The sequence below is a fragment of the Eptesicus fuscus genome, chromosome 21 (assembly GCF_027574615.1).
Source record: "Eptesicus fuscus isolate TK198812 chromosome 21, DD_ASM_mEF_20220401, whole genome shotgun sequence".
In the NCBI taxonomy this organism is placed as follows: domain Eukaryota; kingdom Metazoa; phylum Chordata; class Mammalia; order Chiroptera; family Vespertilionidae; genus Eptesicus; species Eptesicus fuscus.
Genome location: NC_072493.1, coordinates 37202344 through 37221946, shown reverse-complemented (window position 1 = coordinate 37221946; position 19603 = coordinate 37202344). Strand labels below are relative to the sequence as shown.

Here is a 19603-nt window from a genome sequence, read left to right as displayed (position 1 = left end):
TCACACCACTCAGTCAGGCGGAGACTGTACAGACAAGTTTTTTACTTCGTTTCAGAACCTGGGCCCTCTTAGCCCTGGGAAGTGGGGGAGGCCGGGGGACTGGCCCAGCATGCATCCCCACTTCTTCTGGGGCTGATCCCTCCCCCAGCTCAGCTGGGATCTGGGGCCACAGCGTCAGGCCGCCGGGGGCGAAGGTAGAGGTGGGAGAGCAAGGGGGTCTGTGGAGCCACAACGGGACAGACAGAAGCAGGGCTACGGGGACAGGGACCACGACCCAGGACATCTGGGTCTGTGGGGGCCTTGAAGGCCTCAGCCTGTCTGCTGGGCCGGGTCTCAGAGCAGGCGACAGGCATTGCCCACGCTGTCAGCCGAGGTGTCGAGGTCGTGGCTGTAAGGGGAGTCCCAGTCCCTCAGGAAAACAGCCTCCAGCTGGCTCCGCAGGCCGCCCTCCCCGTTCTGTGTCACCAGCAGCGAGGTGCCCGCCGTCTCGGTGAAGTAACTGCCAGACCAGTTGGAGGTTCCTGCAGGGCAGGGGGCAGAGTCAGGGCCTGTGGCAGTGCCGGGCCCTCTCCCACCGCGCTGGCGGGGCCCGGACACTCACCGATGTAGGCGGCGCGCTCCGTCACCATGTACTTGTTGTGGTTTACGCGGGCGTATGGGATCCGGGCCTGGGCCTTGTCCGCAGGGACCACAAAGAGTTTCTGGGGGAGCGGGGAGGACGGAAAGCAGGGGGAGGTGCAGTGGGTTAGAGACTCCCCGGGGTATGGGGTGGGGGGTGGGGGCAGGTCTGTAGGACTGGGGAATCCGTGAAACCCACAGGGCCAGAACAGGGTCTGGAGGGGTGGCTTCCAGGCAGCGCCGGCTGGGAGGGCCCAATTGCTTCACCTGCCACCATTCCCTCTAGAAGGACTCCCAGGGGGGCTCCTCTAGAATGGTCCCTTAGGTCTCACCTCAGCTGTCCCCCTGTCCAGACAGCCTTCCGTGACCCCTCAGGCCGGGCAGGTGTTTCCTCTGGGCACTCCCATCCCACCCTCACCCTCTACCCTGCCCGCCCCCACCCCCGCCCAAATCTGGGCCTCACGCACGGTCTCCCCGTCACCGCACGGTTCGCGCTGGGCTGTCTCTGTTCGGTGAGCTCCACAAGTACCACGTGCCCAGCGCCGCCCAGCACAGGGGCTGAGGCGTGGCCTGTGGCAGGTGCTTACCACCTGCACGTCGAAGTGGGTGTGGTTGTTGCGCAGGGCAGCCAGGGAGAGCAGGAAGGCTCGCATGGACGGGTCGGAGTGACCCCAGCAGCTGACCAGCAGGCGCACCTTGATGCCCCGCTCGTAGGCAGCCCGCCGCAGCCCGTCGTCGATGGCAGGCCAAAACCTTTGGGGGGGCGGGGGGAGGTGAGGGTGGATCAGGCAGGATTGCATGCAGGTGTAGCCCAGAGGTATGCCATGTGCGAGTCATAGGGCATAGGCCCTATGACTCGCAGGGGTCATAGGATGGACTCACAGGATGGACTTACCCACAAGCCTCACTCTTAGCTTTATGGAGCTAGGCCTGGGCCCCGCTTCAGCTCTGAGAGCCCCCAAGCCCTAAGGCCACTCATCTCTGACTCCCGGGCCTGCCTCCTTAAATACCACATCCTTTACACCCTGATTCTGGCTCCCCTTCCTGCCCCCCAAACCCAGGCTTTCCATCATCATGTCTGCTGCTCCTACTACTTTCTCTGAGGCCCCCCAACCCTGCCGCCCCAAACCTGAAAACGCTCAGCCCCCATTCCTCAAGCCCTCATCTGTCTCCGGCCCATGCTCCCTGCTTCCTACCTCCAGAAATCCTGCACCCCCTGTCTCTGGCCTCCAGTCCCCATCTCATCCCCCTGACCCCAATATTCTCATCCTTTTCTCTGACCCCTCTGCCCTTGTCTGGAGCACCCAGGCCCCTCCCCCTGTTACCTCTGTCTTCTCTGCCTCTCCCCATCGCTTCACCTCCCTCTGTCCCTGTGCCTCGGCTCCACTGCCTGCCGTCTGGGCCCCTTCACTCCCTCTCCCACGCCAGGGGCTCCCTGTCCACCCACCAGCAGTACCTGCGCGGGTGGGAGAACTCCATGGTGGGCAGGTAGTTCATGACTGCGATATAGATGAAACTCCGAGCATTGTCCACCACGTCGAGCAGAGCCTTCAAGTCTGGGGTGCGGCCACTCGGACACAGCGGTGGGGGCGCACTCTGGGGGCGAGGGGGCAGGTAAGACAGGTGCCATGCCAGGGGTGCCATCACAATGGACCCGTGTACAGACAGCTTGTCACTAGCCAGGTCCTGCGGTCTCGCTGAATCCGCAGCCTCCATGAAGGGGGAGGATGACTGTGACGTCCACTTCACAGGTGAGGAAACTGAGACTCAGAGAGGGCGAGTGACTTGCCTGAGTCACACAGCTGATCAACGGAGCCAGGATTTGAACCAGGCTGCCTGGTTCCAGAATTTATGCTCTAACCCAGTGGGTTCAAGACAAAAGGTCCCCGATCCAGCACTAACAGCATCAACTGGTGGGAACTTAGAATTGCAAGTTTGTGGGCCTCACTACACATGGCAGACTGAATGAGGGTGCTGGGGGGGAGCCCAGGAATCTGGTGAAATACACTCCTGGTGGTTCTCTCTCTCTCTCTCTAATTTATTTCAGAGAGGAAGGGAGAGGGACAGAGAGATAGAAACATCAATGATGAGAATCATTGATCAGCTGACTCCTGCACGCCCCCTACTGGGGATTGAGCCAGCAACCCAGGCATGTGCCCTTGACCAGAATTGAATCTGGGACCCTTCAGTCGCAGGCCGATGCTCTATCCACTGAGCCAAACCGCTAGGGCACTCCCTGTGGTTCTGATGCACGCTCAGGTGTGAGGACCTCTGATCTAATCGCTTTCATCCCTGACTCACTCACAGACCCCCATGCCACACCAGGCCCTTTACCCAGCTCTCTCCAGCCTCAGGACGGGTGAGCAAACTCAGGTTCTGAGAGGGGGAACCCTCAATCCCCTGTGGGAGACCACTGGAGTATAGGACCCCAGCATCCATACACGTTGTATGGCCCCCCCCCCACACACACACAATGACTGGGCTTGGCCAGGTGACTTGTTTGGGGGGACTGAAGGGGACGAGGTTGGCCACCCCAACTAGTGAAAATATCAATAGCTAAAAAGAGCAGTGCCTTCCTTGCCCTGGACAGTGTGGCTCAGTTGGTTGGAGATCATCTCATGCACTGAAGGGTCCCAGGTTTGATTCTGCTCAAGGGCACATACCTCAGTTGCAGGCTCAATCCCTAGAGTGCAGGAGGCAACCAATCGGTGTGTCTCTCTCACATCGATGTTTCTCTCGGTCTCTCCCTCTCCCTTCCACTCTCTCTGAAAAAACCAATGGAAAAATATCCTTGTATGAGAATTAACAAAACAAAACAAGCCCCACAACAGCGGGGCCTGGTCTAGAGCGCTCAGGATCTGCCACAGAGACAGCCGGCGTGGTCCAGCAGAACTTTCTGCAGCGCCGGAAATGTCTCTGTACCTGCACTTCCTGCATGTGGCCGCTGAGCACTGGGAACGTGGCTAGTGTGACTGAGGAACGGAATTTTCTACTGGATTTAGGGCTAATGGGGAGGGAGAGCTGGTCCATGCAAGCCCTAAGAGGTTGTCAACATTTTCCAGATGAAACTGAGGCCTCGTGAGGTTGGGCTACAGCCCAGGCCCCTGACCAAGTAGAGCGAGCAGGAGTGAGGGCTAGTGGTCCGGACCTCCTCCCCACCAATGCCTGGGCAGGGCTGGATGGAGGCCGTGTGTGAGGGCACGTGGCCAGGGTGTGATGGGCCGCTCTTCCTTCAGACTCACCGCCAGGTAGGCCTGAGCAGGGGTCCCGTTGAGGCAGATCTCCATTGGTGTCTTTTGATTGTAGAGGGTGTCATAGGATGGGGGCCAGGTTGACGGGATGGAGCTGCCCTCCTGGCCCAGGTACCAGTAGGCCTCGAAGATCTTGGTCAGGTCTTGGGCTAGACAACTGCAGTTGTACATGACCACGCCCAGCTCCTTGACCTGTGGGAGGGAAGTGCTGGGCCTGGGGGAGTGGCTTCATGTCCACAGCAGCCCCCATTCCTTCCCATGCCCCTCAAAACCCCCTCTCTCCCTTCTTTTTTTTTTTTTTTAATATACAGTGGGTCCTTGGGTTACGTTGGAGATCCGTTCCTACGGCGCGACGTAACGCAATTATCGCCGTAAGTCGGAACCCACCTACATAAGCACCTACGTCACTCACAGGGAGCACATACACAGCAGTAATGAAGTGAAACAATAAAAAAATTTTAAAAGAAAGATGACAATTCCTGACCTTTACTTGTGGTAAATAAATAATAAAAAACAAAGCACATATGTACAGACGTCGAAATGATGGAACTTTTTTTTTTTAATAAATGGGAGATGGCGACGTAACCACAAAATGACGTACATCGAGTCCGACGTAACCTGAGGACTGCCTGTATATTTTTTAATTGATTTCAGAGAAGAAGGGAGAGGGAGAGACAGAAACATCAACGATGAGAGAGAATCATTGACTGGCTGCCTCCTGCACGCCCCACACTGGGGATTGAGCCCACAACCCAGGCACATGCCCTGACCGTGAATCGAACCGTGACCTCCTGGTTCATAGGTCGATGCTCAACCACTGAGCCAGGCCAGCTGGGCTCTCTCCCTTCTTTTTGCCCCTCAGCTCCACACCCCCAGACCTCCATCTAAAGCCCTGGAATGGGCATGAACTCGACTCAAGACTAATATCTTTAGTCACATTTTTATGAAAATCAATGTCATCCTAGAGCTCCAGGTTTCCTGAACCTCTGCAGATGCTGTCACTTCTCCCCTCCAATGAGGGAGCTGCTGCTTATTCTTAGGTTTCAGCTGCTAGTTTCCTCCTCCAGGAGGCCTCCCCTGACTGCCCAGGCTGCTTCAGGCATTCCTCCGGGCTCTCACGGTCCCTTGGGTTTCCCTCATCACTCTCTCTGGGGGCAAACCCATCTCCCCATGGGACTGGGAGGAAAGACAGCAGGGACGTCTCAGCCACGGCTGTATGCTCAGCATCTCCCCAAGGAGCTGGTGCGATTAGGCGCTGAGCAAATGATCCCTGCCTGAGCTGGACCCTCTGTCCTGTCTTGTGCGGGTTCCTACAGACCCTCCAGTTGTCAGATTAGTTATCGCCTCCTTTGAGAGCCTTTCTGGTACCCCGGCTTGGGGCCCCCTTCCTGGCTCAGACCTCTCTGCTTGTGCTTCCCCCACCCCAGCCTTGACTCCTCTGGGCTGACTCTACCCGGTGACTGGCCTGTCTCTGCACTGGGCTGGGAGTGCTGAGAGCTCCATCTGCTTCCTCCGTGTTCCCAGCATTACCCAGAACAGAGCTGGGCTCAGAGGAGGCATCCAGAGAATGAATAATGAAGCCCACATGGGTGGACTGGGCCTTGAATGGCCTGTAGGGGGCCTGGCCGAGGTCACTGGGGACCAGAGGGAGCCCCAAGCTTCTGTGACAGGTGGAGGGCAGTAGAGGGCTGGATTTGGGGACTTCCCTGGTGGAAAGTGGGAAGGAAGCCATGGAGGACTGGAGAGAGAACTCTGGGATTGAAGAGGGGTGTCAGGGAGCAGGGAGTGGCCTGGAAAGGTGGGTGGGCAGGGTGCAGGCAGACCTGGGTGAGGGAGCGCCAGTCCATGTTGGCACTGCCGAGGTAGAAGTGGGTCTGGTCCACCACCCAGAACTTGGTGTGCAGGACGCCGTGGGTCAGCTTCTGCATGTCCACCATGCGGACCTGGGCACCTGCAACCGACAGGAGTGGCGGTCACGGGCTGGCGTGGACGGCCCAGCCCAGCTCAGCAGCCCCTAACTCACCGCTCTGCTGCAGGGCCTGCAGGTCCGCCTGAGGCTGGGGCCCGCTGGGCTTGCTCACAGCAATGCGAACCTTCACACCTCGAGGTGCCAGGGTCTGGAGCTGCCGGAGGACCTCCTCACCCTTGGAAAGGGGGTACAGGGTGGGGGGGAGAGCCTCTGAGGAGCTGGTCCAGCCAGCTCTCCAACCCCACACAGCACCCCCATGGGTTTTTTAAAAAATATATATTTTATTGATTTTCTTACAGAGAGGAAGGGAGAGGGATAGAGAGTTAGAAACATCGATGAGAGAGAAACATGGATCAGCTGCCTCCTGCACCCCCACACTGGGGATGTGCCCACAACCAAGGTACATGCCCTTGACCGGAATCGAACCTGGGACCCTTGAGTCCGAAGGCTGACGCTCTATCCACTGAGCCAAACCGGTTAGGGCCCATGGGGTTGTTTTGATACCGGGCTTCCAGATGAGATCAGGAGTGAGCGGCTTTATATTAGCCTGTATGCCTAGGGATGGATGGCTTTACAGGTTAAGACATTAAAACCTTTATCTGTTTTAATAACTGGCCGCTCTGGGCTTCGTCAGGGCCTCCCTGCCACTCCTGTGCCATTCCAGGGACCTTCCCAGGATCCCACCTTGGAAGTGTCAGTGCCTGGTACCACAGGGGCCTCCAGACACTTCACAGGACACTGAGGGTTTGGCTTGGGCTGGGGGGCTGGGACGGCACAGGTGAGGCTTGGTGATGCCAACAGCAGTAATAGTAACAGCCCATGATTCCCTCCTTCCTACTGTGAGAGGGGCCTGTTCTAAGCCCCTTCACGTTGAACTCACTGAATTCTCACCACTCTCACTGAGGAGGCAAGTCTGGGTCACATCCCCGAGGTGCCGATGAGGAAGCAGCCGGAGGATTCAATGGTGAAGCAGGACTTGAACTCAGACTGCCTGCCTCCTTGGCCTGTGCTTGTTCTTTGTTTTTGTTTTAATAAATCTTTATTGTTCAGATTATTACAATTGTTTCTCCTTTCCCCGCCCCCCATATCTCCCCTCCTGTGCTTGTGCTTTGAACCACTCCAGTGGGACCAGCAAGGAGTGCGAGTACCTATCATTTCTAACTTTTGTAATTTTTTTTCAGGTAGTGCTTAAGGAGCCCCACAGTGTAAATAAATTTAAGCCCATTTCTCATAGAAAGCAGCAGCAGAAAGAGAAAAAAAAGGGGGGAAACTTCTGCATTTTTCAATGAAGGGGTGATCCGCCTAGACTGTTCCTTCCCAAACCTTGAAGCTTTATGGTTTTTAAGTTTGTCTGCCGACCATAACAAGAATCTAATAATAACAAACACTTATAAAGGGCTGACTGTGTCAGGCACCACGCTATAATTTGCATGGATTAGCCCGTTTCATCCTCCTGAGGGGTGGGTGTAACAGACTGGCCCCATTCCACAGATGAAGACACTGAGGCTGAGAGCGGAAGTGACCTGCCCGAGGGAAGCGGCAGCCTGGCTAGAGGCTGGGCTGTTCCTCACCCGGCTCTTCCATTTCTCGGCGTGACAGGGTCGGGGCAGCTTGTGAGTAAGTGCCATCTGCCAGCCTAATGCCTAGTGACCAAACCCACACCCGACATTCAAAGGCCTACAGGTGACGGTGACCAACACTCCCGGTCCAGAGGGCCACGTGAAGACAGTTGCTTCCAAACACCTGTGTCCAACCCGTTGCATGAGACATGCCTCCCTGTCTCCTGGGCTGCAGGGAAACCCCTTTCACCCCACTCCTAATGCCTCTCACTGCCCCATTGCTTTCCACCAGGGCGCGGTTGCCAGGTACCTACCTGCTGGGCAGAGGGCTCCTGAATGTGGGTGTCATTGCCGGTGAGGGTCCAGTAGAAGGAGGCGACGTCCAGGCTGCTGTGGGCCCGGGCGAGCAGGCCCAGCCAGGCCTGGCTGGTGGAGGGGTTGCTCGTGGAACCCTCGGGGAAGTCCAGGCCCTCGGGGATGCTCTCCACCAGCACCGCTCTGCAGGACGGGGGAGGGCGGTTGGTATCGGGCATAGCTGACCACCAGCTCACCTGTCTGCCCACACAGGATGGAAGACTGTGTACCGCGTGTGCCTGTAGTCGATTCTCTGAATGCATGCATTTGTCTGCCTAGGGGCGTGAAAGGAAGGTGTGGATGTGGATGTCCGTGTGTACGCCTGCCCACAGATGTGGACAGGTGATGCAGTGTGTGTCCGTGTGTGCCTGTCTCTTCGCAGACCAGGACAGGAGATGATGCTGTGGCTGCCATGGGAACAGTGTCAGGGCATGGGGGTGGGCATGCAGGGAAGAACCTGTGACGGTGCACTTGGGAGTCTGCAGTCACCTCCCAGTCGTGGGCACGGGGTGATGCCGCGAGCAGGCCCTTCCTGGCGTGTCCGAGTGTGCCTGGCTGGTCAGGGCCTCTCCCCGCACCATCCCAGGCTCTCTACTTCCCCACTTACTCGCAGGGGTCATAGCAGGGTGCTGGGGGCTGGTTGGCTCCGAAGAGATGCAAGTCGCTGTATTCCCACAAGAAGAGCTGAGTCATCAGGGCCCCGAAACCCACAACAGCCAGGATGAGCACCAGCAGGACCCAGCGGGCTTTCTGTGAGAAGAGGGGGTCAGCCAGCCCAGGGGGCACGGCCCAGGGGGCACGGCCCAGCCCACGCCCGGGACAGACCAACGGTGGCACTGGGCTCCTACCTTCTCGGCAGCCTTCCACGCCTCGATCTCACTCAGGGGCAGCTCGCTGGCGGGCTCCTCAGTAGACAACTTCAGCTGGGGAACATCAAGGATGGTTTGGGGGTGACACACGGGAGCCCCTACTCTCCACTGTACCCAGTCCCTCCCCACTGGGGCCCCCTCCACCTACCTCCTGATACATCAGTTTAGGCTTCATCTTGCCGGGCAGCCAGCGGGCACGCAGAGTGCAGGTAGGAAAGTGGGTGTATCAGGGTCTCCACACTGTGGGAACAAAAGCTGGCACTGTGTGGGGGTGTCCTGGGCTTCTGGAAGACACCACAGAAGGCTGCTCAGTCTTGGGGGTCACGGGATCCACTGGGTTTCTGTCCACGATCACGGGGGTCACTGGCACGGAGCCGGCCAGCCCAGAAGGAGGAAGCAGACCGTTGGTCAGCAGGGATTTCGAAATCCCTCGAGCTCTGACGCCTCTGCTCTCTCCCCAACAATACGCGGCGGCCGCCCGTTTAGTGTCCATTCTGCAACCCACGGGCGCCTTTCCTTCTCTGCGCTCTCATCTCGACATCCCCAAAGAGACAGCTTAGGAGGGGGTCAGCTCGGCGGAGCCCCAGATCTTTGTGCCTGGCTTTCCCTACCCAGGGCGCCTTTTCCAGGTGGCTCCTGGGTTCTGACCCTCAGGTACCCACCAGCCAGCTCGGGCCGCGAGCCCAGGACCGTCCTGGGCCTCCCGCCAGCTCCCAGCCCATCCCCCAGCCCTTCTCCCCTCCCCTACCCCGGAGGGGCCTCGGCTTCGGTCGGCGGGCTGCAGCTGCTCACTCTGCGGGGCCCCAGCTTCTGCCCCAACAGGCTGAACAGGGGCGAGGGGAAGGCGGGGGCGGGGACCGAGGAGGCTCCGCCCACTGCAGCAGGGAGCCTGCGCAGGGACAGGGGGGGCCGGCGCCCCAGGTGTGGTTCCGCCTACCTGGCCTGGTGGGGAGAGTACAGGGCTGGGGGATGGACTGGGCTGCACCCGACCCCAGAGCCCCCCGTAGTAGGCAGGGAAGCCACAGGTAAAGGAAGGCCCCCCCCCCCCCGTCCCCGCGGGCGGCTGGGCTGGTTAGAGCCTCCTGCCTCCAACGAGGAGGCTGCGGTTTGATCCGGGGGGCGCGCTGTGGAGGCAGCCGAGGGATGTTTCTCTCTCCCCGTCTCTACCATCGATGAGAAACGTACTCTCGGGTGAGAATTTTTAAAAAAAGAAAAAAAAGGACCCCCCCCCTCCGCCCGCATCTTTTCTCGTCTACAGACCTTGTGAAGTTTTGTACCACGGGCGTGCATTGCCTCATCAAACATAAATACATACGTTAATGTTTAAAAACTTATAAAATGGAGACATCAAAGCGGAGTAACAGCCCACGCTCTGGGTGGGAAGAGCAGGGTGGGTTTTCTGTTGGAGTCTATTTTACTTGATTTATCATTTTTTTAAAAGCCAACTGATAGGGATTTTTTAAAAAAAAATTGTTTCTGAATCCAGGCTCTGGCTGGCAGGATAGGCTGGGTTTCCCACCTCTCACCCTCTTATCTCCCAAGGAGGGTTAAGGCCATCACTGCAGATATAAATTGGAGAACCCTTCCCCACCCACTTCTGTCAATGAAAGAGGGGCAGGATCCCCTCCCCCCAGCCAGGTAGGAAGTTAAGAGATAAATGCAGAAAAGTATATTTTTGAGAGAAGAGCATCAGACGTGGTTGCCTAGAGAGTGGGACTTGGGGGTGGGTGAGAATTGCATTTTAATGTTTGTATTTTCAGGATCCCAGGTTGGGGAAGGTAGAGCTCAGCGAGACCCATCCTCTCATTGCAGGGAGACGAATGGAGACGAATGGAGACGGGGCAAATGGATCCAGCAAGAAATGGCAACAGACCAAGGTTATTCTGGGATCCCCAGCAGCAGAAGACAACAAGGAGATAACAGTCTTAGAGGTGGTTCGTAGCAGGGTTTCAGGGTGGGGGGAGGAGGTATGGGGCAGGAAACAACTTTTGCCTTTTATTATTTTTTTTTTGTTAACCCTCACCTGAGGATATTTTTTCCCATTGCTTTTCAGAGAGAGTGGAGGGGAGGGAGGGAGTGGGAAAAGAGAGAAACATTGATGTGAGAGACACACGGACTGGTTGCCTCCTGCATGTGCCCCCACCAAGGGCTGGAAGTGAACTCACAAACCAGGTAGGTGCCCTTGACCCTGAACCTGAACCCAGGAGCCTTTGGTCCCTGGGCTGACACTCTAACCACTGAGCACACCAGCCAGGACTTGCCTTTTATTTATTTGCAAAGGCCTTGGTGAGAAATGTTGTGTTAAGATGAAAGGGTTGGGACAGCAGATGTGAAATTAGGAAAGCTGAGGTGAACAAGAGCAAAACTGAGGGAGCAGTGAGGCTTGGAGAGGTGAGGGATAGGACTGGACACACTGAGCCTAGGGATGCCTCTAATAAACCCCAAATAGGAAGAAAACAGGGAGTTCACTGAAATGGTAATTCCATGGTGATTACAGGGACTGTAAGGAGGGGTTTAGTTGTAACTTCTGTTGTACTTTCATCAAAGCTAAACACTAGTACTGGAGAGGTGGGTGCCAGAGCCAGACGTCCGATTCCTATATGAGCCTCCACACTTAGGTGACTGTATGGCCTTGAAAAATGACAATGCAACTGTGCCTTAGTTTCTCCATCTGCAAAATGGGCATGGTAACAATAGCACTTGCTTTTCATAAGGTTCTTCATGAATTTTACACATATTTATTGAGTACCTGTGTACTTGGTATTGTTTTAGGCCCTGGCGATAATGCTGTGAACAAAACAGACCTGAGGAAAGACAGACAAAAAGCAAAGCAAGTAAATTATATGTAAATTATAGTAATAAGTACTATAGAGAATCAGGGAGGAGGGATAGGGGTAAGGGATAGGGGTAAGTACTATAGAGAATCAGGGAGGAGAGATAGGGGTAAGGGTGGGGTTGGGGTTGTTTGCAATTTTAATTAAAGTCAGGGAAGGCCTCTCAGAGAAGGAGATACCTAAGAAAAAAACTTGAAGGAGCTACATGGACTTCCTTAGGGAAGTGTTCCAAGCAGAGGGAAGGCCAGTGTGTCTTTAGCAAAGTAGGCACGCAGGAGAGGCAGAGGAAATGAGTCTGGGGGGTGACAGGAGCAGATCATACAGGGTTACCTGGACCATGGTGAGGACAGGGCCTGAGCAGAGGAGGGTTCTGCCTTTGGTGTTGTAGTGGGCTGAAATGTGGCCTCAAAATAGATTTGTCTGACGTGGGCATGACCCCTGGAACTTGTGAATGTGACACCTAGAAGACGGGTCCTTACAGAGAACAGACTGATGGGTGCCAGAGGGGAGGTGAAAAAGGCGAAGGGATTATGAAGTACAAATTGGGCCCTGGCCAGTGTGGCTAACTGATTAGTGTCAGCCTGTGCACGGAAGGGTCTCTCTCACATCGATGTTTCTCTCTCCCCCCCGCTCCCTCCCTTCCACTCTCTCTAAAAATCAATGGGAAAAATATCCTCCAGCGAGGATTAACGAACGAACAAAAAGAAGTACAAATTGGTAGTAACAGAATAGCCACAGGGATGTAAAGTGCAGCATCGGGAATACAGTCAGTAATATTGTAGTAACTCTGCATGATGCCAGGTGGGCACTGGGAATATCAGGGGAACACTTGATGAAGTATATGGTTGTATACGGTTGTACACCTGAAACTAACACAAAATAATATTAAATGTAAACTGAAAAATAAAATTTAAATTAAAAGAGAAAAAAAAGTCTTTGCACATCTAATCTAACTAAGGATTATCTGGGTAGGCCCTAAATGGAAGGACAGGTGTCTCTGAGAGACAGAAGAGAGTGGAGTGACGTAGCCGTAAACCCAGATAGGCCTTGAGCCACCAGATTCTGGGAGAGCCGGGGAACAGAACCTCCCCTCGAGCCCTGGGGAGGGCGGCATGACCTCGCCAACACCTTCATCTTGGAGTTCTAGCCTCCAGAATTGCAAGAAGAAACTTCTGTTGTTTTAAACCACCGCGATGGTGGTCGCTTGTTACCGCTGCCATGGCAGCTGGCGCGGTCTGCAGGTCCCCCCTGGCTGTGTGGTGAACAGACTTGGGGAAGGGGGTACAGGGGCTGGAGCAGGGAGACCAGGGTGGAGACAAGGTGGACAGGACCAGGGTGGGGACAGCCCCCAGGAGAAGATTGGATGGAGTCTGGTTATATTTTAAAGGTGGAGCTGATGGGATCTCTAATCCAATTGGATGCAGAATCCAGGTAAAGGATGGAGTTGAGGACGACTCCAGGGGTTTGGGCCTGAGCAGCCCAAGGATGGAGATGCTGGTAGCTGAGCTAGGGAAGATGGAGGAGGAGCAAATTTGAGGAAAAGAGCAGGAATAAAGAAAAAAATGAATGGCCCTGGCTGGTTTGGCTCAGTGGATAGAGGGTCCGCCTGCAGACTGAAGGGTCCCAGGTTCGATTCCAGTCAAGGGCACATGCCTGGGTTGCGGGCTCAATCCCCAGTGGGGGGCATACAGAAGGCAGCCAATCAATGATTCTCTCTCATCATTGATGTTTCTATCTCTCTCTCTGAAATCAATAAAAAATATTTTTAAAAAATCTATCCAGGTGGATCCTTCAAACTAAAGGACTAATACATATCAAGTGCACAGAATGGGCATGTAAGAGGTTCTGATTAAATGTGACGTGTCAAGGCTAACAGCCAAAAAAAAGAAAAGAAAATAGGCATCATTACTACCCCCAACCCCAGCCACGGTGGTTGCAGTTCAGTTGCTCTTTAATTTTTAAAATGCACATAGGACTTCTATGGAAATTAAAATACGAGGCTCAGGCTCCTAGCTGGAGTGCCCTCCCCCCACATTCTAGTCTTCAGAAAAGGACAGAGCTCAGCTGGAGAAGTACCCGGCGCGCCCACCCCAGATCCCAGGGGGAGCAGGCAGGATGGAACCGAAGGGCTGGAGCAGCAGGGCTCAGAGCCAGGCTGGCAGGTGCCGGCGTTGTCCTCAGCTGGTCTCCTGGTTCCCCAGGTTCTTAGAAGCCCCCACGGCGGGGGGTGGGGGGTGGGGGGGGAGGGCCCTCCGGTGCAATGACCAGGCTGGTCCTTATGCTCCCCTTCCTTGCACCTCTGCCAGCAAGCGTTCCCCCCTCCAGCCCATGGACTGTCCTGTCCCCTTGACCTGTGCCCTCCCTGCTTGTGACACCACAGACCGCAGGAAAGGAGGAAGCAAAACCCACAAGGCTTTTGAGACGCGTTAGTCCAGCTCCCCGAGCACTCCACTGCCCTGTGAGGGGGTGGGCTGGGGAAGATGTGATCCCTCCTCCACAGCTTTGGATTGGAGAGTCCAGGGTTCAAGTCCCGCACTGTCACTTTCTTCGGGAGTCACCTCAGGCATGGGGCCTTACTTTTCTGAGCCCTGCTGGCCTCATCTATAAAATGGGATCGTCTTACAGTTTAGACACTGCCTGGGGCACAGCGGCGGGGGGGGGGGGGGGGGGATCGCCAAATGGTATATGGGGTGGATCTCAAAGTCCCAGAGCCCGGCATCCAGGTCTCAGCTCTGTGTGTGACCGGGAAAAGAGGCTCCCTTCTCTGAGCCTCACTTTCATTCCCAGACAGTGGGCGACTTAGATACCAACCTCACATTTGCTGGGAAGTCAATGGATCCGTCCGCGGCAGGCGGGTATCACAGCAACCTTCCGACACAAGCGGGCTGTGAGGTCTGCATGTCCCCTATTTGATCACAGGTAATCTGTGTGTCCTCCGAAACACCAAGTCTGGGTCTGGTTTGTTCCTCTGCCCCCACTCCCTGCCAGTGCCCAGCATACGTACAACTCAAGAAATGTCTGTTAAAAACAGGAGAAATGGAATAGAATGGAAATCTCTGAGAAAAGGTTTTCTTAGATAAGCAGCTGTGTTCTAAGCCCAGAACAGACGGAGTAGGAGCAGGTCACGGCATCTCAATCTGAGGGTAGAATTCAAGGTTGATTCAAGCCGTCTGAGTGCAAAGGAGGGCGGGGGGCCGCGTAGCTGCTGAGGCACCGGACAGGCCACACCCCAGGAAACACCCACAAACCCATGGACCTTCCATGTGGCTCAAACAGAAATGTTCTCGGGTTTAAAGGAGCCAATTTTCCCTTGATCATGCCCACCTCTTTGGACTGAACAATCCACTGTCTGTGGTTAAGTCTACAGAAAACAAAACAGAGCATTGGTTTTTGTAAACTTTTTTGTTTTAGCAGTAGAACCTTTATTTCCAAAGACTCCTCCCTAGAAGGTACCTGGTCTGAAAAACAATTAAATAGGTGAAAATAAAACCCATCGTGAATGGTGAATACTTCTGACTTGGAACTCAAAAGTCTAAGCTGTCCCCTCCCTGCTCAAAATCCCTCTGTGGGCCCCACCACCTTCAGGACAAAGTGCCGTGTCCTCTAGGGACCCCACCATTGCAGACTCAGGTCCCCTTTCGGACACCAAAGCCATCTCCAACTCTCACCTCTTCCCTGAACTCCAGCTCTGCAAGTCTCATGGCCTTCTAGACACCTCCCTCAAGGTGTCCCCAACCCCCTTACACCCACTATGTCCCCAACTCCCCTCAGCATCTCTCCCAAATCTGCTCCTTCTCCGCGTCCCCATTTCAAGGACAGCCGTCCTAGCCATCCTTCAGGTCTCAGCCTGTGTGCCAGCTCCTCCAGAAACCCCTCCCTGACTCCGAGGGAGCCCTGGGCTTCGTCCTAGACACCCCCCCCCCGACCCCGCATGTGTCCACGTGGCCTCCTGAGGGTCTCCCTCCCCCGCCCCTTTTCTCTCCCATGGCTTCAACCTGGCCACCTCCTTTCCAGCCTTCACTCAACCCTTCTAATCCCCCTCCGAGTCTGACCTGTCTCCCATCCCCACTCCAAAGCTCTCCGTGGGCCCCCAGTGTCCTCACTGTGGATCCGAGTCCTGAACGATCTTCCCTGATAACTTACTCTCGCCATCCTTGATGACCCAGCCATTCTTAATATCTTTCGGTTCCTTGAACTGAAACCACTTCCACCACCAACTCTCCCACAGCTTCTCCTTTCATCTTGCTCACTCCTATCAACTCGAGTACCATCTATTCCAGGAGGCCCTCCCTCACCCCCTAGTTGGTTCAGGCACCCCTTTTGGGCTCTGACAGTCCCCCGAGGTTCTCCATCCTAGCCCTGACCACTCTGGGCTGTCGCTGCCTGGTGACGGAGCTGTTTCTCCCATTGGACTGTGACACCTATGAGGGCAGAGCGAGGCTGTCTCAGTCACGTCTATGTCCCCATGACCACCCAACACAGGGACAGTACATGGCAGGTGCTCAGTGGCCAGTTCGTTCATCTAGGTATTCAGCTTGTATTTATTCAGTGACTACCTGCTGACAAGCCCTGTCTGGAAATTGAAGATGCAGCATAGAACAGAAACAAAATCCCTGGTAAAGATGGCATTTGGGGGCAGGGGGGAGTGAGACCCTAGGTCAATGAGTGACACATAAAATGTGTCTTGAAGAAAAAGAAAGCAGGGAGGAGAATGGTGGCATTGCAACAGAAAATGGTGGGTATCTGAATTCAAAAATAACACAACATATCTGGGGGGAAACGCATTATGATCCCGGGTTTTCAGATGCGGGGCAGGCTCGGGGAAATTGCTCCCTAGGTTGCAGTGTCGGTTTGCTGGCCGGGAATTTGAACAGAGCTCAGTTCTGTTCCGGGATGCTACACGGACAGAGCGACTCGTGGCGCAGAGAAACAGAACGTCTGCTCCTTGCAGCTCTGAGGGAGGCCTGCGCCTGTGCAGGATGTGGGGCTAGAAGGTAGGGCTCCTTATGTTTATTAAGCCAGGCGCTGATCTGAGCACTTTATACACGTAATTCTTTTTTTTAAAGCCCCATTTACCAGATAAGGGAACTAAAGACGCAGAGAGATGGAGTCATTGGCACAAAGGGACACAACCAGGAAACAGTGGAGCCAGGATTTGAACTCAGGCTGCCTCAGGCCGGCGGGGCCGACAGGTGCCTCTCCTGCTGTTTATTTTATCTGCAGCTCTGTAGATGCCCGCCCCTCCCCCCTCCCCAACAGCAAATGAACCCAGAGGTGGCTTTGGCCCTTCAAAAACTACCAATATCCCTCCCCCTCCCAGTCCTTGAGAGGGCCGTTAGAAGCTTCCTCCAATAGAAAGGGCATCCTGGTATGCGTGCAGCTGTAAGAGGACTCTGGCGCACCTTCCAACCAGGCTGACCGTGCCAATCCATCCTTGGTACTTGGCTGCTGCTTTGGGTCACATCATGTCACATCAAATGGTGTCCCTCTCCTCCGCCAAATCCTCCAGTGGCTCCCGCCCACCTCACTCAGAGCCAAGCTGATCGGCCCTCAGGGCTCCACCGACATCCTCCAGCCCTCTCCTCCCTCACTGGCCTCCTTGCTACCCCTTCAATATTCCCTGTTCTCCCCTCAGGGCCTTTGTATTTGCTGTTCTCTCTGCCTTAAGGGACAGCCACGCCACTCTCCCTTAATTTGGGTCTTTGTTCAAACATCACCATATCAGAAAACCTTTTCTGACCTCCTTATTTCAAACTACAGCCTTTATCGTGCAGTCCCACCCCCTCCTAAAACACCCTACAATCTACTTACCTGTTGTCTGATTGTCTCTTTTCCCTGCTAGATTGTACACTCCATGGGGCCAGAGATCTCTAGGTTCGTTCACTGACATGTGCCCAGTGCCTAGCACAGGGTTAGGCATGTAGAACATGCTTTCTAAACAGTTGCTGAGAGTGAATAACTTGTGTTTTCATTCCCGTGTTGCAGGAATGAAACTGAGGCACAGGCACATTAAGCTATCTGCCCAGGTCATGCAACTATTTAAGTACGAAATGCTAGAATCGCCCGACTGGCATGGCTCAGTGGTGGAGCGTCAACCTATGAACCAGGAGGTCACACAATCTGATTCCCGGCCAGGGCACATGCCCTAGGTTTCGGGTTCAATCCTCAGTAGGGGGCATACAAGAGGCAGCCGATCAATGATTCTCCCTCACCATTGATGTTTCTATCTCTCTTTCCCTCTCCCTTCCTCTCTAAAAAAAAAATAAAAAAATATATATATATACATATATATATATGTATATGTATATGTATATGTATGTGTGTGTGTGTGTGTGTATACATATACACATACATATATATAATAGCCCTGACTGGTTTGGCTCAGTGGATAGAGCATCGGCCTGCGGACTGAAGGGTCCCAGGTTCGATTCTGATCAAGAGCATGTACCTTGGTTGCGGGCACATCCCCAGTAGGGGGTGTGCAGGAGGCAGCTGATCGATGTTTCTCTCTCATGGATGTTTCTAAATCTCTATCCCTCTCCCTTCCTCTCTATAAAAAATCAATAAAATATATTTTAAAAAATAAAAAATAAAAAAAATGCTAGAATCAAGATTGGAACCAGGTGTTTCAGACCCCAGGGACACACCGTAGCCATTGTCCTCCACTGCGGCACGCAGGCCCGCTGACTAAATAAGATCCTTACCATTCCACCTGGGGACTCAGGGTTGCTGACGCTTGACTGAGGTGTGGTGGGACCTGCCTCAACTCTCTGTACCCTCAATTCTAGAAGTCAAGGGAGGTCTGGGTCTAAGCTACCTATAGTCTCCCCCTCACCATGCCCTCCTCAACTCACACCACTGTAATGCTCGAATTTTTTTTGGGTAGAGATCACTCAATCCAACAAGGTAAAGAGAGAAGGATTAACTATTTACGTGAGCAAGATTCGTGATGGCTGATGGGCCACCCCCTCAAGTGTGGTGCTGTGGCAGATGTGAGGACAATGTGGAGATCGTGATGTGGGTGGCTGCCATGGCAGAGGGTATCATGCATGGTACAGGGTGTGTGACTGACGCCGGAGCAATGATGAAGAAGTCGGGGCAGGGAGAGAGAAACAATGAGGAGGTGACGAGGGTGATTGGATGAGGGTGAGAGTGACATGGTTACTAACAATATTGGCCCAAATTGCCATGTCAAGCTGGACATAACACAAGAATAAACTGGCAGAGTCCTCCCAATCACCCTGATGTAGGTGCCTTGTGTGCATTTCATAGACGAGGAAGCTTGGATTGCAAAGGTGTGATTGGTAGCCAAGGTTACCCAGAAGTTTAGTGGTGGAGCTGGATTCTGGCTCTCCCCAGGTAATGGGCTCCACCCCGCATGGTGGTGAGTATGTGACACGGGCAAATGCTGGAGACCGGGAGGGAAAGAACCCTGTAAGGCAGGTGGCTCCTTAGGGGGAAAACCAGAAGCATGAGGCGTGGACGGTGACAGCTAGAGCAGCCAACGTGACGTGGGAGAGACGGTGACACAGGGGCGAGGATAACATGAACGCGATTTAAAGTGAGGGTGACAGGAGACGTGCGCAGGTGACACGGGTATATGATGACCGTTTATGAGAAGTGAGGATTTCATATCAAGACATATTAACACAAGATGAGTGCCGGCGACATAAGAAGCCGATGGCGACTACAAGGGGCAATTGTGAGCTATGGTGGCAACGGGCGCTTAAAGGGGACAACAGCGAGTTAAGGGGGTTGATGGCGACAGAAGGAAGGTGATAGCGACAGAGGGGGGGTGGTGACAATTTAAGCGGGAGGAATGGCGATATAAAAGGACCGAGAACAACATAAGGGTAGAGACGCATTACCGACACGAGGTGACAACACAAGGAGGGCAGCGGAGGCGCCGCGCCCCCAGATCGCACAGTACCTGCACTGCCCGGCTCCCACTCCAGGACCCAGCCAGGCACGAACCCTCGGTGTTGGAGCTGGGCCCCACCACCCCCGCTGTGCGCAGGCGCACTCCGGCTGGAATGCGGGCCTCGCTTGTGCGCTTCTGATTGGACGCGCTCCCCGCTAGTGCAGAGCGGAGGGAAGTGCCTGGGAGACCGAGAGCGATCACGTGACGGCTGCCGCCTCACTCTCGTTG

At 54.7% G+C, this 19603-nt stretch overlaps 1 protein-coding gene across 8 annotated transcripts; it reads right to left on the bottom strand.

Annotated features, from left to right (window-relative positions):
- Positions 1–22: 22 nt before the first annotated feature.
- Positions 23–19467, bottom strand: PLD3 (phospholipase D family member 3). 8 transcript variants are annotated; one of them, XM_054710820.1, is made up of 13 exons: positions 19385–19463; positions 14266–14359; positions 8769–8904; positions 8600–8674; positions 8359–8501; positions 7712–7895; positions 5893–6013; positions 5693–5820; positions 3861–4061; positions 2075–2214; positions 1206–1371; positions 602–701; positions 23–521 (listed from the first exon to the last, which is right to left on the bottom strand). In XM_054710820.1, the coding sequence occupies exons 3-13, from the start codon at positions 8793–8795 to the stop codon at positions 334–336; spliced, it is 1473 nt and encodes a 490-aa protein (XP_054566795.1). In that variant the 5' UTR covers positions 8796–8904; positions 14266–14359; positions 19385–19463; the 3' UTR covers positions 23–333. The 8 variants fall into 8 exon arrangements, with proteins under 8 accessions (XP_054566795.1, XP_027998481.1, XP_054566794.1 ...); XM_028142680.2 differs by lacking the exon at positions 14266–14359 and having other exon boundaries at positions 8769–8860; positions 19385–19467; XM_054710819.1 differs by lacking the exon at positions 14266–14359 and having other exon boundaries at positions 19385–19464.
- Between the last annotated feature and the right edge of the window lie 136 nt (positions 19468–19603).

Coding starts and splice junctions, on each gene's coding strand:
- PLD3 (XM_028142680.2), bottom strand. CDS start 8,795: ATGAAGCCTAAACTGATGTATCAGGAG. Junction 4,062..5,692: donor ACTGGCGCTCCCTCACCCAG/GTCTGCCTGCAC, acceptor TCCCTCCCACAG/GTCAAGGAGCTGGGCGTGGT. Junction 702..1,205: donor CCCACTTCGACGTGCAGGTG/GTAAGCACCTGC, acceptor CCGCTCCCCCAG/AAACTCTTTGTGGTCCCTGC.